The sequence below is a fragment of the Eulemur rufifrons genome, chromosome 3 (genome assembly GCF_041146395.1).
Source record: "Eulemur rufifrons isolate Redbay chromosome 3, OSU_ERuf_1, whole genome shotgun sequence".
NCBI classification, from domain to species: domain Eukaryota; kingdom Metazoa; phylum Chordata; class Mammalia; order Primates; family Lemuridae; genus Eulemur; species Eulemur rufifrons.
The window spans coordinates 82,864,173-82,890,842 of record NC_090985.1 but is presented as its reverse complement, the minus strand read 5'-3'; the positions used below and the strand labels follow the sequence as shown (position 1 = coordinate 82,890,842).

General features: G+C 39.7%; 1 protein-coding gene across 1 annotated transcript in view; it reads right to left on the bottom strand.

Moving 5' to 3' along the window:
* Positions 1-5,415: 5,415 nt before the first annotated feature.
* TRPA1 (transient receptor potential cation channel subfamily A member 1) overlaps positions 5,416-26,670 on the bottom strand; it is a 61,840-nt gene continuing 40,585 nt past the window's right edge. The window contains exons 24-30 of the mRNA XM_069465613.1: positions 25,416-25,484; positions 21,464-21,577; positions 19,701-19,798; positions 18,783-18,993; positions 15,169-15,304; positions 8,004-8,098; positions 5,416-5,796 (exon numbers count right to left, since the gene is read on the bottom strand). Coding sequence (XP_069321714.1) covers positions 5,416-5,796; positions 8,004-8,098; positions 15,169-15,304; positions 18,783-18,993; positions 19,701-19,798; positions 21,464-21,577; positions 25,416-25,484 — 1,104 coding nt within the window. The remainder of the gene's footprint in view (positions 5,797-8,003; positions 8,099-15,168; positions 15,305-18,782; positions 18,994-19,700; positions 19,799-21,463; positions 21,578-25,415; positions 25,485-26,670) is intronic.

The following is a 26,670-nucleotide window of genomic DNA, read 5'->3' as shown; positions in this document are numbered from 1 at the left end:
CTGCCGTGGTCACTTCCTATCTGTTCAGCCCTGAGCAAATCCCAGGACCTCTTTGGGATCACTTCTGGCTTTGCCTCCCTAGGTATTGTTCTCTGAGGAGCGGAGGTTGACAGCTTCCCCCAAGGAAGCCTCAGAGCAGAAGTCAGGAAAAGCATTTGATGGCCTCATTTCTGAATAAAGACAAATTCTTCATTTGGGATAAAAAGTGAACCTGAAAAAATCCAGGCATGCACAGCCTTAGAGAAGTTTCTCACCTTTGATTCAAATTGATTTGCATGGCACATTATTGTCCCAAGCCACATATGTTGGAAAGGAACAGAGAGCACTTGGTTTTTCATCTGCAGAACAAACAACTTCACATTATTTTAAAAGTTCCCACAATGTAGTTTCCCACATTTTCTAAGGAAAGGAATTTTATATTATAAACATTACACTCAGAGCCTTTACTCTAAGTTATTTCCTTCATTTTTTCTTAATTCCCAAGTATACAATGCTGAGATCAACTGATCTAGCCATTTGTTGCTTAAAGCTCTGAAGTATTAGTCTGTAAATGCAGGGAGCATCTCACCATCCATAGTGTGCAGTCTGATACCGGGAAGTTTGCTGTGTCTTTCATTGCATGCTTTGGTTGCAATTTTTTATTTGTTCAAGGTAAAGGAGAGTCTTGCTACCACAGACTGGAATCAGACATAAGCCATTTGCACCCATGAGAGCTGAATCTAGGAGAGCCATGTCTGTTTGTTAAACAAACTTTGTTTACTCTAACCTCTACAGGGTTTAGCCTCGTCCACCCCCTTCATCATGTTTAAGCTCCATTGCTCAATTTACATATTTCTTCCAAAATCCATCCTATGATTGCAGCCACACACATTGTGTTTTCTTTCTGCTATAATGTGACACCTTTCCTTTATAGGTTCTGCTACCGTTACCGTACAACATTGCCAGATCCATTTTCTCCTGCCCCTCACTGTCTATTGATTACCCAGAAATATCTGAAATAAGCTTGAAGTTGACAATGACTACATTTATAAAATAAGGAAATAAGAAAAATTCTCTGCACCCCCAAGTTTATGAGATATGATTAATTTCACAAAGCCTAAGTTTAGTGAAATTGAAAGAAGTGTCAGTCTCCCCAGCTAAAGTCTGAGCAACTGGATGGATGAGGCAGAGTCCTGCAGCTCCTTCCTGCTCTCACCAACACCAGCACACGCAGGGGCCCCTGCGGTGCTGACTGACTACCTAAAAGTGGCCTTGTGCCCTACTTCTTAACTCCAGTGTCTTTCAGAATGCAACCGTGATTGGTGATTAAGCCCTTTGCCTTCAAAGCAAGTACCCAAGAAATGCTCATTTTTTAAAATTTCTGACTAATCTTTCTATTTTCAGATGTGACGCTGACTAATCTTCCTATTTTCAGATGTGATGTGGAATGGACTTTCAGAAATGCAAAGTAAGGAGGTAGTTTAAGAATTAGCAAAGGTCCCTTACTGAGAAATTGACCTGGCATGAAGGGATAGCAATGTGGGTAGCTAGAACACATTTTGAGAGTATCTTATAATCTTATAACTAGCCCTATGAATAAGGCCATGCATAGAAACAAGAGCTAAATAGGCCAGGTTGTCTAGAAATTCTAGAGAACACTAAGTGATGACTGTTCACATTTTCTGTTTCTGTTGGTTCACTTTTTCACTCTTGTAGGGTATTACAGACTTTGATTGAGTACCCTGCTTTGTTTAAATTATACTTCTAAGTCATAGGGGGCAGAGTAGGAAGCAAGTGACATCTGCACCAATGGTGGGCAAGGGTATGTGTCCTATGGGCCACATGTAGACCCTGCAAAAGTGAGCCACTCCCCATCTTGTAAAGAGCTCCCTCAAGAGGACTTCCAGCCAAGGATGAGGCAACCTAAGTTAAAAAAGGCTGGCTATATCATATTGATTATAAAGCTAGAAGGTAGCGAGGCAAAAGCGACCAACAAAGGAGACAGTCCACACCAGGGAACTGTGGTTGGAGGTCCTCAACAGGAAACTCTGAGGAACTCACAAAAGTATCCCCTGAGAGGGTCAGCTTTGGTGTCTGCCCTGCCCAAAGGGTACCAGTGTTCGCTGAGGGCTGCCCTGCTCCAAAATAAGACTTCTGCTCCTTCCTCTCCTATAGGAGCCAGAGACACCATACTGAGGATTGCTAGGGAAGGAGAAGAGGGGCAGGTTATGATTCATCCTCTCCACACTGTGGCGTCCTAAGCCAGCGGCAAGCCAAGCTAGGAGAGCTGAAGCATGTTAAATTAGGTGCAAACTAATTTTTAGTACCCAAAAGAAACTAGAAGAGAAAAAAGTTCACTAAGTGGTTTTTAGGGTTAGATTTAAGAAAGAATAAAATTGCTGTCTGTTTATAGTTTGCCAAGTGTTCAATACTATATCAGGCATACTCACAACTTTGAGATCTTCAGACTAAATGAACATTTTCATTTAAATTGCTATTATGAAATTGAATGGAAGTTCAATAGAAAAATAAAATGCCTTAAAGAAGAAAAATATTGGCTTTGGTCCAGAGATGGTCCAAAGATTGTCCCAGTTCCATCCTATCTTGGCTTTCTCGGCAATAAACATTTGCTTTCCTGGGCATTATATTCTTGCTTATTATGCTTCTTTTAATGTATCCCATGATGATGAGACACATTACTGCTCACTTGCCTCCCCACATGCATTGAGGGAGGAGCATGCACCACTACATCTGAGCTTTTTAAAGGATGCATTAACAGGTGGGATTATAACCATAGGAAGACAACCAAGGTGTGGAAAGGTCTAGATAGACTATTTCATTAAAATATATTGGGAGAAATGAACATGTATAGAGAGAGGAGGAAAAGAATAAAATAATAGAACCTATACTAATAAACTTTCAATTTATAAAATTAAAAGGAGAAAAATTTTGTCCTGACCTACATGAAGCCAGCTAAGGTAGTATTTATAGGAAGCAGGCATATTGTTAAAATATGGAGCATCTTTCCAAGACTTTGCATGTGAACATGACTGCATGGCCTTCTGTTGGGAATATATTAGAAGAGATTTTGAATTGGGTACAAGAAAACAAAAGTGGATGAAATTGTCACTATACTAGTTCATTCATTTATTGATAGTACTTGGGGTCCCAGTGGACACTGGATCTGGCCTGGAGCAGCCTTGGGGCTCTGTGTATTATTGTCCTCATTACCAGCCCCTTCTTTCTGGCTCTGAGAGAGGCTAGGCCTGGTTTGTCCTCAGACCAACTTCTACCCTAGGACTACACAGGGCAGGGTTGCTGAGCATAGATGAGGAATAAACTCTGTCTGCTCGGTGTGTCACTAAAAGATTTTGCCTTCCTCTGTGCTATCAGATACTGAACAAGAAGACTTATTTGAATTTATGTTTCTATTTTGGAAGTCTAGACTTTCAATCATGAACTTGAGCACCTGGTCCTCCTGTGCTTAAGCAAACACTCTTTCACATGACTAATGATATCAATGTGATCATTTACTGCACCCATGCTCTTGTTGAGATAATGACTTCAGGGCCTCTGGCTGGGCATGGGTCAGGGAAGTTCATCCGCTATGCCCACGTGCTGCTCCTTGTTAGAGACAATAAATATTTGTTGAATGAGTGAATCACTCAGCCAAGAAAGCTTAATTGTGTTTTATTTTCACTTCCGGGAAAATGACATTTTTTGTTATGCTTGTAATAAATAGTATTAGGATAAAGATACTTTTAACGTAATGTTTATCAGTTAGTTAGAAGGATTAATCTTGTGCTCATTAGCACATAACTATCACAGCAATCAATTGCATTTGCCTTCAGGTTCTGTAGAAATAAAATCAGTTGAAGCTTCATGCAGAGAAAAAAACCAAAGTAAACTTGCAACAGAACTGGCAGAGGCTGAACAGAGGAGAGCTTCATTAACCTCCAATGACTGCAGAAAACCGGAAGTTATTTACAACAGTGCCTGGCACATACTTAAGCAGTGCTCAGTAAATGTCAGGCGACGATGATAACAAGATAATTTTAAGTGGCATTCAGGTAAGACAAATGTCAGATCACACATGGATAAAGTTATTCCCTTTTTAATTTGGTTTCAATTATTCTGATGCTCTCAAGAGGAGTGTTGCTGTGTGGTACTAGTATATCTTGTACACCTATTGATGTTTAGTCTTTGAGCAGACCTCAAGCTCAGAGCTGGAATTTAATAGAATCATTTTGCTTTCATTGCATTTATATTTACGATCATTTTCTGTTTATTTCAAACTATATTGATTTTTATTAATGATGGTGTTTAAAGTTTCCTTTAAGATAACATTTATTAATGTGGACAAAGCAAGTCAATTTAAAGAGAATGTGTGGAAAAAATAGAGAAATGTGAAGTTATGGACAGGATAGGAAATATATACATCAGGCAAAACGCTGATGGTGGAAAGGTTATATCTGAAGTTTGGGAAAGGACTTGGGGGTATTTACTTGAACTGATCAAACCTCCATAGTCCAAATGTTTCTGCTCAAGAGAGATGCTATGCCACGTGTGGGTGCCCACCATCACTCCCTGGCCACCTGATTTGATTGGCAGTTGGTGGCCCAGGAAGTAACCTCTCCTGAGTAGGATTGCCAGTGGAGAGGAGGAAGCAACAGCCACCAGTGGCTACACTACTCTAACGCCGCATGCCTTTGCTCCCTTCCCTTCTCCTCCAACCCTGCTGTACCCCTTGGCAGTAAGGTGCCACAGGACACTTATCTCCAATCATATGCCCTGAATGGTTAACAACAGGGGCTCTGGGGAAAGGGCTGGTTTGTGACATTTGTTGGTTTCAGTGGTCTAAGTATAATCTATAACCTCCTTAGCTGATTTTAAGAATGGTCGTTTTCAGCAACAGGCTGGCAAAATTCCTGACGTTTTCACGATGGCCCTGGGAAGCCAGTGCCAGCCCAGCAGGCTCCAGATCCCACCCTATCTACACTGTAAGCACAGTATTTGATTATGGCACTGCTCCCTCCCTGTCCATTCTTTCTTCTAAACTTTAAGCTCCATGAGGGGAGAAACCACATCTGCCTTATTCACTGTGGTAACTAATGCAGTCCTGACACCAGCAGATACCCAGCAAATACTTACAGGCTATTGATTAAGTGGATGATCTGAGGTTAAAAGGAGTTGCTCCAACGGACTTTAAATCCTCCACATTTCTTAAGCCTAGAAAAGCTTTTTTGCTTGTTTTTAGTTTTTGGTATTTTTCTTATTTTGAGCAGCAAACCAGCGTCTCCACAATTTCAAAGAGCACATGTGTGTATTTTTGTCACCCCTAGACGAGATGGGGATGGGAGGAAGTAGGGCAGGGTTGGCCAACTCAAGTCCCCAGCTTCAAGTGTCCCTGCCTCCCTCAGCCCGCCCCACTCGCCACTAAGAACAAACTCCAAGCCACCAGCCCTCCTGCTTCGTGTCCCGCGAACTCTCAGCGCTGACAGCTTGTCTCCGAGAGTCTGGGGATTGTCTGGACTCAGGGGAGCGATCATTCCTGCGCCACCTCGGGTGGGGTGAGTCCTCGGGCTCTGGGAAGGAGGCTGGGCCAGGTGGCGCGGGGAGCCGGGGAGGTGGCACCGCAGGAGAGCGGGCGGGTGGGAGGGCGCCGTTAGCCTTGGCGCAGCCATTGGTGGTGACTGGCAGAGGTGCGAGCAGCTTCACAGATTCAGATTCAGAGTCCGGAACTCCCTCCCCCCCTTTAAGTTTAGGACTGGTGACACCCCTTTCCTCCTGAGGGCAGCGACCTTCAGACACCTCCACCTACCCTTTGGAGGAGGGCTGCTTCAGTGTCTCACAGGGAACGTTGTCCTTCGTCTCCCTTGCCTGATTGTCCTGCCGCCACCTGTGGTGTGCAGAGAGCCTGCAGGGGACCTCTGTCCCATCTCACTGGGCTTTAAAGCCACAGAAGGCGGCCATGGGAAGGGAAATGACCCTAGGCACGACGTTTTCCCCAGCCCCCGTGCCAGCCTAGAGAGGATCCGTTTCTTCCATTTAGCACCCTGGGTCTGGGAGCTTAAGAAGTAATGACACTATGCCCTGTAGTCTATTCCCAATGCTATCACAAGCTGGCTGTATGGCCTCAGGCAAATTGCTGTATCTCTCTGGACCCTAGTATCTTCATCTGAAAATGGACGGAATTGGACCATGTGACTATTCATGTCCCTTTTAGCTCTGACCTTGCAAGAGTCTAAAATTCTATTTCCTGAGGTTATAAAAATATAACACACTTTCTCCTGTCAGGAATATTATACAGTTTTAGAGAACACGATTAGCACACGGAAAACAATTGCAGCATGCTGGTTTCACAAATGGCAAAAAAACTAATAAAATGTACATTTGAAAGGTTCAGAATTAAGAGCTGTCCATATGCACCACATTTGAGTAGAAATTAATAACAACTAAATAAATAAAAGGAAAAATTATGGCCTCTGTCTTCAAAGAACCTACAAATATACAAACATATCAATGTGAAAGATCACAACACAAGGCAGCACCAAAAGGAAGAATAGAGAAATTGAGTGCAATGGAGAAAATTGAGATAAAACTATTTTTGCCCTTAGGGAAGTGAAAAAAAAAACAAACGTGTTTTATTTGGATTATAGCTAAAATAGTGAAAAGAGACAAGAACGGCTTAGTGATATTTTTCTCTCTCTCTAACAAAACTCAGGACAGCCCAAATATGCCATTATTAATGAAACCCAAGGCCTATTTCCAAATAATTATCATTCAGTGCCATCTAGTGTTAATCAGATGAATGGATTTTTTTTCCATGTTATTTTGCTTTTCTAAATTTCTTTTCCAGCTCTATGTATTCAGATTAAAGTGGGGCATACAAACTCTCTCCTGCACATCTAGTCTTGTGCTGTGGTGTCTGTGTCCTGAAAACCCATGTGTTTCCTGCCCGCCCAGGCACAAACTGTGGCTCAGTGTCTCAGCTCATTCTCCGTCCATCTTCCCTGGGCTGCCATCATTGGCACAGCCTTCTGTCCACCACCTTTTCCTTCAGACACTGTAATCTCATAGACCAGATACATCAGTTGCTGAGCAGAAAGTTTGTAACAGAACGAGAAAGTCCATAACTCACAAATAAATTGGAGAGATGACTAAGTACCTTTTCATTTTTGCAAGTGAGTTAAAATAACCTCTTAACTTTGCATTAGAGAAATACTTGTGTTCCCAAGGTTCTGAAATAGTTTCTAAAAATCAACTAAAAGTTGTTTATCTAAGCATCAAGTTGCTTTCCCGTTTGTCTTATAACTATAGTAAATACATTTCTGGGCATACAGAAATAGCCCTTGTTTCAAATGTCTCCAATTACTGAGTTGCTCGTATAAAACTTCCACAGTTTTATATGGAATTTATAGTTGTTTTAGTGAATTTGGTAAATAACAAAATCAACAAAATACTGTACTTATACAAACGTTCCTCTATTTTGTAGGGCTGTTTTGGCATCAGCCACTTGAGACTGGATTTTAATGCAACTTCTAGAATCTGAAATAAATCTCTCTTATAATGTCATCTATTAGTTTAAAAATCACTGGTGTCTGGGTCTTCTCATATCAGCTCAAGAGCTGGTTGTTAAATTTTCAGGAATTACTGAAGTATCCATGTGTTTTTCTCTCTCTCTTTTCTGTTCTTTTTGGAATTGATTCCTGAGGTTATCAGAGGAGGAAGAAAATTACTAACTAGTCCTTTTTTGGTTAAACATGGTGGTGGACATGGATCAGCAGCTATTGAATTCAACAAGTGAGCAGAGAGTCAGAGGAGAAAAGGAGAGAGGTCTGAGAGTGAAAGTGTGTATAATAGACTGTGGAAGCTATTAACTCACAGTAAGGCAACGTAGCCTTCTTTAATAAAACAGCCACACAAACTCCAGACATCCAAAGTTAATCTAGAAAAAGTTCTGCCAGTAGAAAAGGGGGGGATAATAGATCATGCAGTATCAAATCTGCAGTTAGAGTAATTACCGTTTTCTCTACCATGGTGGCCTCAGATGATCCCTGCTTCAAATATTCTGGCCTAAGTGTGAGCAAAATCCCTTGACTCAATAACTGGCTCACAGCTGAAATGTGTTAAAAAAAAAAAAAAAAGAAAGAAAACTAGAGGAAATTCTTGAGAAAAAAAGAAATAAACATACAGAGTGCCATAAACCTTAATAATAATTTGGCTTGTAAAAAAGTGCTTGCTTTCCAGGGACTTTCAAGTGTGATTCCATTCCCCTTGGATTTCCAGAAAGAAAAAGAAGACCTTTCCTGCATTAACTAGTTTCTCTCATACTTCTTTAGGGCTGGGCTTTCTATTCAGCACTCCACTTCTTGTAAGCCATTGTGGATAGTTATGTCTTTCGAAGACCAGATTGAGCCAAGTCCTCTCATCTGTTTAGCTGAGGCCCACCCTCCCAGGGAATGCTTCTGTTCTAAGACTCAAACCTTCCCTGTCAGGTGAAGTAAATGACATCAGAAAATGGCTTGCTCTCTACTTACAGGTAGTGTAATTTTGTAATTTTTCCTTATAAACTGCAGTAGAGATTGCTGGTTGGCTGCCAACATATATTGGCCCATTGCTCCAAATAATAGCAAGTTTAGCTGAGCACACACCTGCATGGAATTAAAACTGTATTTCCTCTAAAAGCAAAACGTGGCCATTTCTATTACACTAAGTTCAGGTAATGGCATATAAGCAAAACATGAAGTGCAGATTCCAGGAGCCTTCTTTAAGAGACAAATGGTTCAGCCCTTTTTCCTCTCCCTTCCTTTAATCCATAGCCTGGAACATGGAAGCCAATATTTTGAACCCTGAGGACAAGGGCCACACGTGTGGATGGCGGGGTGCTGAGCAAAGAATGCTGTGGAACAGAGTTGCTGCATTAGCTCTGCAGGACTCACCTCTAGACTTTGTTTATGTCAGAAAGAAATCAACATTTTATATGTTTCATTTTTTAAGGACTAGCTATTTTAATGTTGCTCTTACAGACAGATCTGTCTGTTATGGGTTGAATTGTACTCCTTTCCCCCAAAATTCATATGTTGTAGTACTAACCCACTGTAGCTCAGAATAGGGCCTTATTTGGAAATAGGGTCACTGCAGATGTATTTAGTTAAGATGTAGTCATTAGGTGGGCTCTAATCCGATGTGATTGTCACCCTTATAAAAGGGGGAATTGGGGCACAGAGGCACACACACGTGCACGCACGTGCACACACACACACACACACACACACACACAGAATACCACAGGAAGATGAAGGCACAGATCAGGGTGACGCTTCTACAAGCCAAGGAATGCCACAGGTTGCCAGAAAATCACCTGAAGCGAGGCAGAAGGCATGGAACAGATTCTCTCTCACAGCCCTGAGAAGCAACCAATCCTGCCAACACTTTAATTTTAGACTTCTAGCCTCCAGAACTGAGAGACAATACATTTCTGTGGTTTAAGCCACCCAGTTTGTGGTACTTTTTGATGGCAGCCGTAGCAAACTAATACACTATCCTAACCAATTAAAGGTGGGTTAGAATAACCTTATCTTAATCTAGGGCAATAGTCTCACCATTCTAACAGTTGGAAGTATGTACACACGCCCACATGCCCACCCGAACTTCTATCATAATCTCTCAGCCCAGTCACCGATTAGCAGTTTGGCCAAATCTCAGTTTATTAGGAATGTCCAAAGCAAGGGAATTTTGTTGTGTTGTCCTATGAAAGTATAGCTCTACCACACAGGAGTGTGTTAGCCAAACCCAAATATTTTAATTATTTTACTCTCCACATAGAGTATTTTCACCCCAGTGGAGCAACTACAAGTATCTCGTCCAAAGTGAATTCACCATCATTGACTGTTCTTGATCAATTACTGAATGAATAAATGAATGAATGAGGTGGATTTGGCTGACACTAGCCTTAGGAATTACATCAGAGCCTTTCACTAAGTACTGGGCCATAGTGTTTAAAGGTAGGGCTCTTGAGTCATGTGTCTCTGGGTTCCAGCTCCAGCTTTATCATTTACTAGTTGCATGATCTTGGAAGAGTTATATAACCCCTTTGTGCTTCAATTTCCTCATCTCTAAAATAGGAAATGTAATAGTTGTTTTCTTATAGGGTGGTTATGATTGATTTTATGTGAAATACTTAGCATGTTCCATGCCATGATGTGCTACAGTTGGTTCATCCTGGCTCACAAGGATTGATGGGGTACATTTTTTCTGATTCTGCCAATCTTCCCATCCCCACATCCAGTGATATCATACTGGGAGCTTGAAATTAATTGGCCATGGTGGAAGTATTGACACCACGGAAATTGGCAAACACTATACACAGGGACTGCCTATACACCAGCACACCATCGGTTAGTTGACACTAGTAAGTTATTAGTTGACGCTAATAAGTTCTGTATAAATGTTAACATTATTATTATTACCCAGTAATTATTCCTGTTCCCTGTGCTGTTGAGAAGGCATTCTGAGGATTAAGTAAATGATTTTGAATTAAAATAACACTGATGAGATTCCTTTAGCAATTTATTACCTTGGGAGAATCAGTGCATTTATTTGTGGTCTATAGACCTTAATTCTTAGTTCACTTGGATTGATTTTTGGGTCCATGAAAGCAGGAGCTTTTCTCATTGCTGTAGTCTCCCTGCCTGGCACAGGCCTAGGAGAGACTAGGCACTCATAAATATTTGTAAATTGAATGAATAAATAAATGAAAATTTCCTAAACACTTGCATTTCCAAAAGGCTTTCAAATCTATTGCATCTTTTCCTCAGAACTACGCTTTGACATTGGTAGGTCCTGTTTTATCTGCAAGGCATAGATGAGGGAACTGAAGTCTAAAGAGGTGCCTAATTAGTGATTTGGGGTTTTTTTGCATCATATTATGTCCATTAGACCAGCGTTTTCCAAAACATGTTCCAAAGATTGTGAATTCTGAAGGATGTTAATAGTTACTACGTGCTTGGGGGACCCTCAGAAAAATGATTGAAAAATAGTAAGGTAACAAAAAAAGAATTGGTTTATTTATTATCGGTTTGCTCAGAGCCTTATTAAACTATTGTGCACTGTGAACCCTGAGGGCAGTACGGATAAAGTAGGTAGGATTTCCCATATTTGATCGTAGATTTTTGTTTCTAATGAAGCAGCCAGCAGTATCGGTGCTTCTCAGATGTTAACTTGTATGTGAATCAATCACCAGGAGACCTTGTTAAATGCAAATTCTGATTCCTGGGTCTAAGGTAGGGTCTGAGATTCTGCATTTCCAATAAGCTCCCAGGGGATGCCCAGGCTGCTGTTTTCCACAGGCCACACCTTGAATAGCGAGGAGGAGCTGGAACACACTGGGGTCAAGAAAGAAATATTGGGCCTCCCAGTGAAAGAGCAAATGACATCACTGAAATAGCCCCCCAGCCCTCAGGACCAACTGTTTAAACAAATGTGTTGTTTAGAGGGTGACAGAGTAACCGAGCAGAGAGCTGGACTAAATTAAATAACTGCAGTATGGCAGCTCTCATTCAGCTGAAGTCTAGGTGATGAATTAGTTAGCAAAGGGGCCAGGGATGGCTCAACAGCCCCTCAGTTGGCATATGGGCTAAGTAGCTTCATTTTTATCATTAAAACCCAGGTGAGAGGAGAAGAAAGCTAGGCACAACATTGGCACAAGTTTAGCTCTTTTCTCTCTCTCTCTACTCACAAACTCAAGCTCCATGGGTTATGAATTTTTAAAAACTCTTTAATTATTGAAAATGGGATGTTAATGTTGGAAATTGGATATTAAAAATATGGACTGAGATAAAAAGAAGTTTACCTGGGCCAGGTGAGGAGGTAATGCTGCAAAATGTAATCAGCTATTTTAAGGCTTCTTAAACCCTCCTATCTCATAAAGACCCATTTTCCTGGCCTAATCTGGGCCCTGCTCTAGCCTGGAAACCTAATTTTGGCGCCTGTGTTATTCCAGCAGTGGCTATTCTCTGCTGGTACCTTGGCCTAGGAGATTCTTCTCTCCTGGTTCCTTAGCAACAGGGTTTTAATAAACTTTGTGCGTCACACAATTCCTAAGTGTGGAGCTGGGATTAAGCTAATGGAGGTGTGATAAGGCTCTCCCATAGTATTCCTGCCAGTGATCACCTGTACCAGTTATAGCTTGACATATTTTGATAACTTACCAAAAACAAAAAGGTTAATAACTCATGACTTCATTGCAGATCAACCTTTATCAGTGTAAAGCAATAATTTTGCCTAATTTTATACTTTTCGCTTGTGTTCTTTGGGTTAAATTCATTTTGTCACTCCTGATGTTTACATTTTTATATTTATTTGCCCATCGTTCTATAATACTAGTTTAGATTATTCTATAACAATGACATTTATTAACTCAAATGTAGAGTATTTTGTCTTTTATTGAAATTTAGATTTGTTGTTAGAATTAATTGATTTTATTTTATTTGTGTAGTCTTGTTTGTGTTTTTGAATTTTGGAAGGGTGTTCATGTTTTCCTTTATTTAATTTGTTTAGCTTTTCTTATATTGCCTGTTTTGTTTCTTTTCATCTTTTTGTATATGTGTATTGATGGGTATTTATTCTATCCAAATTATGTTCTCGGTAACCTAAAAATTTTTCAAAGAAATTATTCCCCCTACAATTTCTTTAGTTTTAAATGTCAGTGATGAAACAGCATCTTTAACTTTGATTTTAATAGAATTGATTTTCGCTAAGAAAAATGAATAATTTAGTGTGTTTGCCATCCCTTGTTCACCTCCTACAACTATGAAAGCAAACAGTTTGACTTTTTAAATAGTTGTCAGTGATCCATACTGAAGGTATAATCCATAGTCACAAAGTGACTGGCTTGGTCTTTGAAATGTAAGCAGTGATAATTCATGAATGGCTTACTCATTTTCCCATAAACATCTGCCCGTGTAGCCTATGTCATCACACATTCATGCCACTGCCTCCCTGATCTCTTGTAACGTTTGTTGATTAGGAGATATTCATAGGTGTCTCTTATTCCAAAGTTTGGGTTTGGGTTTGGGCATGGCCAGTTAAAAATAAATTATAAAATACCATAAAACAACAATCTGCTGCCCAATGAGACCTTAGGAAACATTCTTCTTTTCACGTTTCAGCCCTGTGTTTTATTGCTCTAGTCTTGCTTATCCAGAGGAGTTGTCGTTCGTGTCAAATGGTGTCCCTCATGATGAAAAATGAAACAAAACGTGTTGTTTTTTTTTTTTTTTCCCATTACCCTATGTCCTGAAATAGCCAAAATATATACACATTGCACCAGAAGAACAGGGGGTTTGCCTTCTTGTAACTTGTCTTAAAAGCACAGTGCAGACAGGCTAAATCCAGCTGGGAATTCTGTGGGTCACAGGCGTTAGCGGCACAGAATTGAAACCTTTGTCTAGAGCTGACTCCGCAGAAGATTTACATGTAAAGTTAAGCGTGAAGGCATGTTTTTGTTTGTGTTGTCTTAAATCTTCTCCTTTGAAGGTTATGTATGATAGTTACTTAGTGACTAAGTGATTATTTTTTTAATGAGTGATACATTTGCTGTTTAATTTGAAAGCATCTGATACTTCTTGTCTTAATCAAAATTTTAAAATAATGCACGTAAAACTCTGTATATTAGCACATCTCAAGTGTATAGTCCCAGTTTGCTATTTACCCATCTGACTCGTGTAACTAACATTACAAGGTATACTCTGTCATTTAAAATGTACTATTTAGACCAGATTTTTACGTTTCAAATGTTACCTTCAGTAGTAACTCTCAGTACACTCACTTGTAAGTAGTTTCTGGAATGTCATTTTTCAGAACTTAAAAATGTATGTATAAATCCTGGCAGGCTTAAATTTTGCAGCTAATTACTGTTTTCTGATACTTTATGTGTGTATACATATAATATTTTTTCTATTATAATGTTTTCTCAAAATATTTATTTAAAAGCGAATAGTAACAATAAATAAAAACATCAAAAAATTGTACTTATTTTTGCAATTGCCGTTCTAAATAGTTTAATCAAAACACCCCATCCTGATTTTTTTTCCCACTTATCCTTTCCAAGCAAGCAAGGACTTGAGTCTTTGGAAACACTTCATCCAAGTAGCAAAGCTGTGCGCACCCTGAAAGGCCCACCCTACATTTTGGCTCTTTTAGTGCCCTTTTCAAGTTAAACAACCTTAATGATAAAAAAATAAATAAATAAATAACAGAATGACTACTTTAAGCAATGTGGCACTTTTGGCTCTGTATTCAAACTGGCTTCTGGTAACTGAGTTTTCATCCTAGAACTTAAAGCAGCAATCTAGCTCTTCAGAGACAATCTCCTTGCTGAATCTTCACTTGCAAAGAACATCAGTGAAGTTCTCATGGTATTATTGTTAATAACAAAGAAATCACCACATTTTGATGATTTTCATTATAAATTCTAAGACTTAGTATCAAACATAGCTCAAAATGTTTTAATGGAATTTAGCTTTAGCTCCCATTGTAATTTCTTCATAGTTTAAAAATTATACATTGAAATCACTTCAAAAACATAAAACTTTGAAAAATTGGAATGCCACAGAGGCAATATATTTCATATTATGAAATTAACATGTTGCACATTTCAAAGGTTTGATAATGTTCTGTGGACTGTCATTCATCAGTTGATGGAAACTTTCAAGATCTATAATCTTCTGGCCGGTCATTTACTGACAGTATCCTTTACCAGCTTGGTTTGAAGCCATTTCAAGGCATGATGTAGTAGCATAGCAATTATAGGATGGTAAAATATACTGTCAGATCTCGCACACCGAGTGTTAAGGCTACAGTGATTTGGGAGAGAAGGAGTCCATTCTCTACCAACTAAGAAGGAATGGCAGAGCTGACCACTAGACTGTGATGCTATAACTGCTGGGTTTAGAGGCAGAACTGGGTTCTGTTCTTTAAGTATAGAGATAATTGGGTTTAATACATTTTCAATCTTATTTAAATTTGGATGAAAAAATAAATATTTCTTAGCACATATATAACTGGGAAAGTTTTAAAGGTGGTACAGGATGGTGGTGAGTGCCCACATTTTTACAATTCAGTATTACAGCTCCCCAAGAGTTTCCTGGTTTCTGTACCACACTCAGCATTTGAGAGGCAACCAACCACGTGGGTCATCAAGCTGCCGGGTGATCGGCTGCCACTGCTGCAGTGAAAGGGACTCTGAGTCCTTGATGAAGACTACAGTTTGGCTTACTGGTTTCATTTCTTCACAGAACCTGTGATTTTTGGTGATTTGAGTCTAAGGCAAAAATAAACATTAGAAAGTGCTAAAATATTTATTTTAATCAAAAGTTTCACTAACTGTGAGGTTTTTATTGTAGCATGCACACTTCAGGATTTGTTTGACTAATGGGATCCAAAAGTACCTGGAGCTTCAGCCTATATCAGGCTGCCAATTAATTCTTGTTTAAGGAAATTCCATGAGTAACTGGTCTGATATAAAAATTCCAGTGCTTTATGCTCCCTTAATCTCAGGTAAATCATCTTTCTTAAACACATTGCAATAGCATTTATTGAGCTAGGTACTCTGCAATGCATGAAATTGTCCAATCCTACTAACACAGTAAGGAATATATTGGGCTTTTTTTTTTTTTTTTTTGAGATGGAGTCTCACTCTGTCATCCAGGCTGCAGTGTGGTGGCACAATCACAGCTCATTGCAGCTTTGAACTCCTGGGCTCAAGCAATCCTCCCGCCTTGGCCTGCCAAAGTGCTTAGGGTTATAGGCATGAGCCACCATGCCTGGCCAGAAATATATTGTATTATCATCATTTTAGAGATGAGGAAACATATTCAGAGTCACTCAACCAATAGGAATTAGTCAGTATTAAGGCACAAGTTGTCTTCTTGCAAAGTACAAACCCTTTCTTTTGCTCATGCCATATTTTTAACCCTAAAAATCGTAAAAACAACAACCACCCAGATTGAAGCAGTGGGAACAAAAAGACAGAAAAGTGATGTTTCAGTGACTTTTCTTGCATTATCTTTCAGGCCTATGATATTATTTTCACTGATTTTTATTATTTGTGTGTATGTATAGTTGAACATCTGTTATGTTTAAGGCACTGTGCCAGCAGCTACACAGGATGAAAAAGATAAAACAGGGTGTAATTCTGTGTATCACTTGAGACCAATGGTGATAGTGAACCGTGAACCTCAAGGAGTGTACCCCTAGTTGGGGGAGGGGCGTGGCAAGTCACAGTGACCATAGAGGCAGCAATACCAGAGGAGAAACACAATGTGTGCGAGTTCAGGGTAGGCAGGAGGCATAATCAGTTGGTAGGATTAGGAGAGGACTTCAAAGTGGTGGTACCATTGAAACTGAGCATTAAGAGTTGAAAAGAGGACATTCTGGGTGGAAGAGAGTATAGCTGGAGATAGGTAGATGGGAAATCATGAAGTGTTTGGATAAAATAGAAGTATTCGGGTTTGGTCAAAGTGCAGAATACTGGAGGGTAAGGCTAATTTAGATTGAGTAGACAGGTTAAGAAGATTAGGTTGATTATGAAGAAAAAGAAAACCTTTAAAGCTTTTCATTATAATATGGATGTGAAGGCTTAGAGCTCTAGTTTAGGAAGATGAGCTCAACATATGAATAGTATGTTCTTTCAAGTCTAGGAGTCTGAGAGAATACTGGAACCATTAATGAAAAATGGGAAATCAGGAGTAGTTGCTTTGCCCCCCTCCACCAAATTCAGATTTATATCTATTTAATTTGAAGAAATATGGGAATGCTGGACTGGACTTTGGAAGAAAGGGCAGAGAGTTTATATCAGTTTGTCAGCTGCATATGTTAAATGCCATTATGAAGATGATGAGGCTGAAAATGGAAGGGCCAAGCACAGACCTTAGGAATGTCCACAAGGAGCTGGCTGGCAGGAAAGAGAGGCCAGGCAGAGAAGAGGGAAGAAGCAGTCAGGAAAACAGTGGCAAAGCAGGAGGATGCAGTGTGTGCAGTAAGAGGAGAGGACTGCAGAAAGTAAATGTTGACTTATCCAACCGTAAGCTTCTTGAGAGCTCACCAGTTGCTGAGTTGATTGTAAGACGATGCATTTATTTCAATATTCTGCACAGCAGATGTGGTTCAGTGTTTCATACACTCTTGGGGCTCAGTAAACGTTGACTAGAAATCTACACAAAGTTTGAGAAGTGTGAGGACAAAAAATAACCATTTTTTTGAAGATCAGGAGATTCTTGGTTGTTGCTCCCGTATCATGAATTTCCAGCCTTTCTGTTTTAAGGAAGATAAAGATCTCCTTTGTATTAAGGAATATACGACATTGTCTTTAGATCATGTGCTATGTTGGACCACAGATGTAAAAATGTCTGCGTTTGTGATATTACATATTACCACTCAGCACTCTGCTAGTGTGTACGAATGCATGTTTGAGAAAGTGTATGATAGCAGGAAGGCAGCAGCCACCAAGCTGTCCATCTCCACCCAAGTACTAACCAGGCCTGACCCTGCTTAGCTCCCAAGATCAGACGAGATTGGGTGCATTCAGGGTGGTATGGCTATAGACTATCTCTAGAATAGATAAATCCAGTGTGGTGGGTGCACATAATGAAATAACAAGCAGCTGTCACAGGCATTAGATGCACATATGGTAACAAAACTGTCTTGTAAACATAAATAAGAAACAGAAATAAGAAGTATAATAGAAATAAGTTAAAAAAAAATAGAAATAAGAGCCATAGCATACTAAAATCTATGTAACTAAAAACACACTCAAAACAACACTGTTCACCATAACACAAGGACACACACACACAGCCAAAGGCACATTCCTTAGAGCGATGTCTCCCTGGGGCAGTGAGGGAATAAACGTGGGAATCAGGAGGAAGGGGGAAATAAAGCAAGAGCAGGACCTTGGAAAGGTCAATGATGAGGTGTGTGATTAATTCATACTTTGCCCTAGACATCAAAAAAACAAAGGAAATATGTGATGGAGGCATTTTTGCAAATCTCAAAAAGTTAAATGCAACAAAAGGGCTCACACAATAATGACTGAGGAATAGTATATAGGTGTTACATTTATTATGATAATTGGCAAACAAAAAATACAGAAATAACATACATTATCTATAGTAAAATTCATGCATATCATAAGGTGTATTAATTTGGTCTTTAACTATATGGTTTATAGTGACACCACGTGTGTTGAAAGCAGCAAGAAGGATAGTGCTGTTGATCATTGCAGGGACAGAAGAGTATACAGGGTGCCACCCACAGGTTCTTCCAACACAAAGAAGCTTTCCAACTGGTAGAACTCAACCTAATACTTAGACTATCATCTAAGGTATTACTAATACTTGAGACAATTTTTCTAAGGTATAACAGATTATATAATTATTAAGTAGGAATTCAGTACTGACATTTGCATTCTAGCTTAATAGTTGTGTTTACTACTCCTTATCATTAAAAATGTGTATTCCAGCAAACTAGTTTTCTACCCATTCAAATAATGAGGTTACCGCTCATTAAAGTCCAACTTGAATATATCTGCAAGGATAGTCCCAATACATAGTGATTGGCAGAAAATATGAAAAGAGAGAAAAAAAGGGTTTAAACTTTTATATAGAATTCAGGAACCACAATTTCACATGTAGTGAAATCAATCAGATATCTATTTCTTTCTCATTCTTTTTGAATTGGAAATTAGAACCAGCAGATCATGGAAACCCCCCATTGGAAGCCCCATGAAAGCTGTTGGTAACTGATGCTCCGGGCTGGTGTGTTTTTGCCTTGACTGCTCTCAACACACAATTCCATTTGCTATTCCTTTGTTCCAGCTGCTCTTTCTTAAACTTGTCTTGAAAAGAACAATGGTTATCTTCATCCTCTGCCTCAGAGATGATCTCCATTTTCTGAATGATGAGTTTAATTAGCTCATGCTGTTTTTCCAGAAGAACGGTGAGATCCTTCAGCCTAAAAAAACAGACACATTTTGTGAATATCCGTTCAATTCCTCTTTTAGCCCTTCTGCGTGCAGGTAGGTATAGGTGCTAGAAGTGTTTGTTCTACATCAGATTATTTGTGCTCATATTATAGCCTTATGGTGGTCATAACCCTTCCAAGGAATACTTATTTTTGAAGTTTAAGTGATTTTCCAAAGTTACACTGTTAAAGGCTAGGTTTATTTTTCTCCCCATTTACAAACAAGAGACTACTATACAGAAAGGTTAAGCAGCTTGCCCAGGGTCACAGAGTTAGTAAGTACCTAGTCAAACAGGGGTTTAAACTCAAGTAAACTAACCCTAAAGCCCACAGGCTTAACCACTGTCAACGACATAGTTACTCCAGTGATCCTCTAAAGCTTTCAGAGCTTTGCTGTGTGAATTCAGATGGCTCATGAAGAATGCAGTTTACAATACTGCCCACAAGGGAAAGGAAACCAGCATTTAAATTTTCCTTCACTTATTTTTGGAAGGCAAACTGATTGCTGAGTAGTGACAAATAAGTTTTTGGATCTGAAAAATGTCTCATGACTCTCAAGACACTAGCTACATCAGTCAATAAAACATGGCTTAATATATAAAATAAATAAACACCAATATACAATATCACTTCATACCATGTATTATTATTTAAGAGTTTTAAATTTTTCAAATACAGATGAAACGAAAAATACACACCGGTATTTCTGTTTCAGTATTTCCATTTCCAAAGATGTATCAGTATTTGGTGTTTCTTGTCTCTTTTCTTGGTTGCAAAACAAATAACAAAATAAATTCTGTGGGATAAAACAAAATAATTACTCGAATCAAATTCAATTCAGAAGTTATTTCTTAAGCCCGTGCCAAAATTCAACCAGGCTCACTAGCACAAATATTCATAAGGCACAACTGTGGCCCTCAAAGAACCCACAGTTTTCTATGAGAAACATAACATGTAAAGAACTATAAAATTAAGTCATATATTAAAATACAGCATTAACATTAAACATTAAAAATGTACAAGTACGTTAAAAATGTACGAGAAACATTAAAATGTACAAGTAAAATAGAAAGAGTAAAATGGGGTATGGCATTGCTTAGGAAGGGCCTTAACTGAATCATTTAATAAATTATCATGAAAAATGCCCATCATGGGAGGTGGTATTCCATACAAAATTTGTTGTTAATTCTCTCAAGCTGCTCTGCACCATTATTCAACACAACTGAACCATACAACAAAATTTCACAGGGGGAATTTCTGAATTGTTATTTTAATAAATTTTGTTTTAATTTAGTATGTTTAAAACCATAGGTGGGCTGGGGAGAGTCCAAGGGGAGAGGCGAAATGACCAAGAATGAGGTGATTCTAGGAGTCCAGGCAAGAGATGAGGCTACTTGCACAGGCCACCCAGTCAAATGGACTGAACGTGGGGCTTGACTGACTTGAGGGGACAGGGAAAGGGAGGGGACATGCCAAGGGTGCCTCCTGGGTGTCTGGCTTGCATAGGCAAATGAATGGTGCTGACGTAGGTTGCAACAAGGAACTTTGGTGAAGGACTGGGACTTCTTCACTACTTTCTAGTAGGGGGTGTGAACAGAGGGTGGGCATGGGAGCAGTGAAGACTGATTTCAAACATGCTGGATTTGAGGCACCTGCAAGACATACAAGTGGAGATGTCAAGTAGGCAGCTGGGTATAGGGGCCTGGAACTCAAGGCTGAGCTCTAGGATAGAGAAATCAACTGCCGAGCACTCCATGTTCAGGTAGTAACAGCAACCACGCATATGCGTGAAATCAGACACAGAGATAATGTGATGCTTAGGTCAATTTTTTCATTTTATGACTATATAAGGGAAAATTAACCTGCAAAGAACTCATGGAAAATAATCATAGACATGGCGGAAGCCTGGGCATGGTTAGGATTACCACCAGTACTTCTGACTCTTCCTGTGGTTCCTTTTCCACTATAATGCAATGGCCTTGGTTAGGCTTTGATTGCTTTGTATATTTCTACACACCCTGTATGTGTGTGTGTATGTGTGTTCTTTACTGTGTGTTCTATATATACCCTTAGACATACAGATACACACATATATATGCCTATATCTACTCATCAATGTAAGTGACGTGTGACTAAGGGAAACAAATGAAGCACCTGAACTGTACAAAAAGATACGGAAAGGGTATGGCTGGTCTGCCCGGCCATTTGCTCTCACAGGGCCATGGCTCACATTTAACACAGATGCTACGGATGAGCCCCCTGGAAGAGGACGCCAATGCCTCCCTCTTCCTGCCTGTCACTTACTCATGTCCTTTAAACACGCACACACACAAACACACACACAACTATTTCTTTCCCACAGGCAGAGCACACTCAAAGTCTGTCAAAGGGCCCCCTTAGGGAAAACAAAGAATGAAGTCAAGCGGTAGCACCTTACTGATGGTATGTTATGTGTACTTACAAATAACCTCCCAGTAGATCTGGGTTTGTTGGGATAGACAATGGTGGATTTCTGATCCACTTTGCGTAGGAACCAGAGTGGCAGCTTCTTCTCTAAGCTGGTATGAAGTTCCACCTAAAGTGCATTTTGGATTTATTGATAGAATCATTAATTAGTATTTGGAATTCTTGTACTGCGGAGAAGCAATCATTAGTTCAGCAAAATGAGAACTGATTCCTATGTCCTGACTTCTGCACAGCAGGTGGGCTGGCCAGGTTTCCTTAGCCCCTAGCTCACAGTCACTGGCCCCTGTCCCTCATCTCACCCACTGAGAAGACAAGGGTGGCGATAGGCAGGGCAAGAGGTTTAAGGAAGGAATTCAGTTTAAGCCAGCAGGTGTTTATTGTTCAGGGACTGTGAGTAACACTGGAGATACAAGGAGGAAAAAGACAGTCATACTCTTGGGGTATTACAATACTACAAAATGTGCACAACTGGGAAATGTGAATGGTATGAATATGTACATATAATTTATATATGTACATATATGAATGTATATGCACATATACCTAGAGTAGGAGACAGGAAGAAGTATGTAACTGGAGAAAGACAAAGGTAAGCAGTAAAAGCACTAGAACTAGCATCCCTAAGAGGATTTTAGACATTTTTCATGCTATGCTGTCAGGTGCAATTTGGTTTATCCATGACCTATGTTGAATATAATTTCTATTTTTTTTGGAATATAATATTTTATCTCATTTAATGTTTTTACCTTGAGTTTACATTTAATTTTTCATATTTCCTACCTTTTTGTTTGTGTTTGCCAAATTTGTCTGGGATTCTTTTGTGTGTGTCTGTTGTTTAGATATGTTTATTATAATTACCATATTGTGAGATTTGCTTTCTAATATAAGACCATATGCTTTTCCATACATGAGTGTTTGCATGATTTATAGTCACAAATGGTGAGAAGGTAAGAACTTTCCTGACCACACTGCTTAAAATTGTAACCCCCATCACCCCACCCCACAATGACACTCTCCGTGTCTGGCTTCCTTGCTATTTTTATAGCACTTACAACTACTTAACATACTGTATATTAGTTCCAGTTTCAAGAAAAGCTATGTTTTCTTGTATTTTGTTAACAATATCAGTTATTCTCCTTGACTTTCTATAATAATTTTCAAGATTCCTTTTTCCCCTTGGGTCTTAAGGGTAATATTCCTTCCCCCCTTGCTATATACATATATACATATATATATATATATATATATACACACATACATATATATATATATATACACACACACATATATATATTTGAAGTCACATGTTATTCTCACTTATTCAAACTTGATTGGAAAGATTTACTCAAGCCCAGTGTTTGCCAACAGATAACGTACATGGCCTATCTTGACCTGTTCACGGTCTACAGAGGAGCTGCCAGATTGCCTCTCTCAAATATGGTCCTGGCAGAGGCTGACAAGCAAAACTCCAAGTCCAGTGTGGGTTCAGTGGGATCCATTGAGCATGGCTCTACAGGCCTAAGGTAGCATCTTTACCTCCTCCAACTGGTGGGGTTTCCATGTTGAAGGGCAAGATGCACTCTGTGAATTTCTTTTCCTAATTTGCAGTGAGGCTATAAATGTTTATGGGGTGTCTACAGCTGCCAGCACTGTGCTGGAAAGTGGCTACGCCAATGTACCCCGAACAGCTCTCAGCCCCTCCAAATACTCACAACTCCTGCCCCGAGGAACTGAAAGTTCCTGTACTGAACACATCTCCTAGCAGTGTGCTATCCCAGGGACCCCTCTGTCTCCACATATGCGCAAGACCACTCTGTGGGAGGACTAAACGACCCTGTAAATGACCCTGTAAAATAAGTGACTCATCCCTTTTTGCTCCCAGTTCTGTTGTGGGGTCAGACACAGGTTTCAGAATGGAGGCAGAGAGTTGCTTAAGAAACAACTTGGGGGAAATAGGGGAATAGTGTCCTGGTTTTCTAGTCTATGCTGTTCTTGATCCAAAACAGGGAACAGGTCACATGGGGGTACTAGGCTTTGTGCTGTTTGGTTTCAGGGAGTGAAGTAAATACAATATAGGATCATAGGATCGTGCTTTTCAGCTCAACCACCCTGACATTGTAGGTGTGTGGGCTTCCCCAAGACATTTTATCTGGTGCTGCTGCTTATATTATTAATTTATTTTCCCTGGTATTTTAAAGAGTTTTCAGGAGAGTTATGAGGGACTACTGACATCCCTGCCGAGAGGTTTATACAGCGCTCTCCTTATCATCTGCCTGGAGTCCTAAACTCCACCCCTGTCATAGTAATAACCTGTCATTCGAGCTTCCTTCCTCCAGTCTTTCCCCACTAAACCAAGATAATAGCAGATTATCTTAAATAACATTTTCATTTTATGAGAGCAGATAATAACGCTCCACTCACTAACAAAGTAACCTGAAGCACTTCATCGTTTGCTCCCTTTCTTTCAAAGCTATGGTCTTTCTTTGCTGTTTTTCAATAAAACCCTCCATCATCTGGGGTAACCTTATCGACCTCTAACACGAACCATCCTTCCAGGCAAGGGGGCCTCAGGACAGCACCTTAGCCACTTCCCCTAGTTGGGCTTTGTCCCTTTCCTCCTGCTGGGGTCCCTATTCCTGGACAGTCTCGGGCCCTTTTAAATCCCAGCCATCTTTCAACACTGATTTATCTCACATCTTCCATGTAGCATTCCCTTAATTATTTTTGCATTTTTTTCTGTATTTGATAACAATTTAATTAATATGGTTTTGTTCCCTAAATGTTCCAAGCTCTCTGTATAATATACAACTAAGTCACAGATCACCGAGTTTAGGAATAGTTCTAAGTTGATTTTTTTAATGAGCAAAAGCAGAGAGGTTTTTGAAAGCAAAGTACACTATTACAGAAAAGGGAAGTGTGGACTGATCCAGAAAGCAAAGTCTCTAAGTTGATTTTGATACTTCATCCTCTGAGTGTTTAGCTGGGGTGCTAAGTAGGCATATTTTACTCAGTAAAGTCAGGAACCACATCCATTTATTTCCTCTGGGTTCTCATGCCAAGTTGTACTGCACTTTGCACATACCATGTACTGCAACATTGTCTTTGAACAAATAAATGCTAATGTGTAGATGAATGTTTAACAGGAAAGAAAGAATTGTGACTTGAGACCAAAAAAAAAAGTGAAGAGGAGACAAGAATGAAGAGAAAGTTATATCTTTGCATGGATTTTTCTTTCTATTGAACAGACTGAAATTTCTGGATACATATATTCAACTGGTCATGAGATATTCTTGAAGCATCAAATATTCCCAATCGAATTTGAAATTTAAAGATAATGCAGTTAAGAGCAAAGAACTTTGTGTTGTATGACAGGAAACTACCTCACAAGATTCAATAGCCAAGCACCTATCCAGAAACCTTTGACTCCAGCAAATTTTATATCAAATTGTCTAGAAAAATGAGAGATGATGTCCCAAGAGAACAAAACCTCATGGATGTAGTTAAAACTTCCATATCAAACATGCCATGGGACCCTGTAATTCCCTACCCAAAATATCAGGAGCTCCTTTGAACAGCTGGGCTATGACAAGACAGAACACCTCATACCAGGGAGGTTCTTGGTCCAGCTACCTGGTTAGCCACATGTTGACATAAAAAAAGAGCCTCAGGCATTTTCTCAATTTCTCTACTGAGATTGTTCTAGGACATTTTCTTCATCATGTTTGATCACAGAAGCATACCAGAGAACATGCAAACAGGATGCTGCTCCTCAGGATTGAGAAAATATCCATATTAAATAACCGTGTTCTCAGAAAATCAGCCATTCTTACGTACAAATAATTATAATGGCATTAATTTTAGTAAGTTTTCAACTTAACAATATTTTCTACTTACAATGGATTTATCAGGGCACAACCCGTCATAAGTTGAAGAGCATCTGTACTTACCTGCATAGCGATTCTCTTCAATGATGCATGTTTCTGGACCTCAGCGATGTCACCAACTGCCAAACCAATCTGAAGTAGGGCACAAAATTTAATCACTGCACCTAAAAATCCACTTAAGGTCTGTCTTAGTCCATCTAAGCTGCTATAACAAAATAACTTACACTAGGTAATTTATAAACAGCATAAATCTATTGTGCATGGTTCTGGAGGCTGGGAAGTCCAAAATCAAGGCACCAGCAGATTTGGAATCTGATAAGGGCACTCATAGATGGTGCCTTCTACGTGTTCTCACAAAGCAGAAGGTCAAAAGGGGGCTAAGAGCACCCTTATACTTGCTTTTATAAAGGTGCTACTCCCACACATGAGGGCTCTGCCTTCATGGCCTCATCACTTCCCAAAGGCCCTGCCTTCTAATACCATCTCTTTGGAAGTGAGGTTTCGATATATACATTTTGGAAGAGCCATAAACATCCAAACCATAGCAAGGTCTCTCTGGCTAAAGTGGGAGAGTGGGCATACGATCTACTCACTAGTAGTGGCTACACAATACTTTGCTAATGTACCTTACAGAAAACTGCAAAGCCTGTATACCTTTGCAACAGTGATGGCCACATTGGTGGGTCCAGTAATCTTAAGTGTTACCATGAAAACTTAAGACACACAAATTAATCTGAAATTCATTTTAAGATAAATATATGTTATTTTCAGAGAAGACGGGGTGATCTGATGTCAAATGCTATTGGGTTTAGCCACACAACATGGTTGGAAACTCCAAGAGTTTAGCAACTAAGGTAGAGACAAGAGTGATTTGACGACATGGAAAAGTTAAAACATTAAACTGAGGATTGAGAGATTTTATATCTTACATATGTTCAGCAGAAAAAGGTACACTTTAGCGGTGAGAGAGGCTCTGGTGAGAAACCCATCTAGATACCCATGGCTAGGAAGAATCAGGTGAGGGGAAACTATTAGTTCAGTTCTACTCAATCTAATGAAATTAGCTCATTTCACTCACCCTTTCGTTTATCTTTGAGGCACTTTTAGTCCCTGCCTATGCTGAGCTAGCATCCTGCTTGCTGCATCAGAGAGGAAAATCCACTGCCTGTTCTCAAGGCACTCAAAGATGAATAAACTCTATGAGACAAGGGCTCTCTCTGTCAAGATTACCCACTGTATGCTCAGTGCTTAGCACAGAGCAGGACACATAATAGGCATACAAAATAGTCATTGAATGATTGAACAGTGGGAGAGTGTA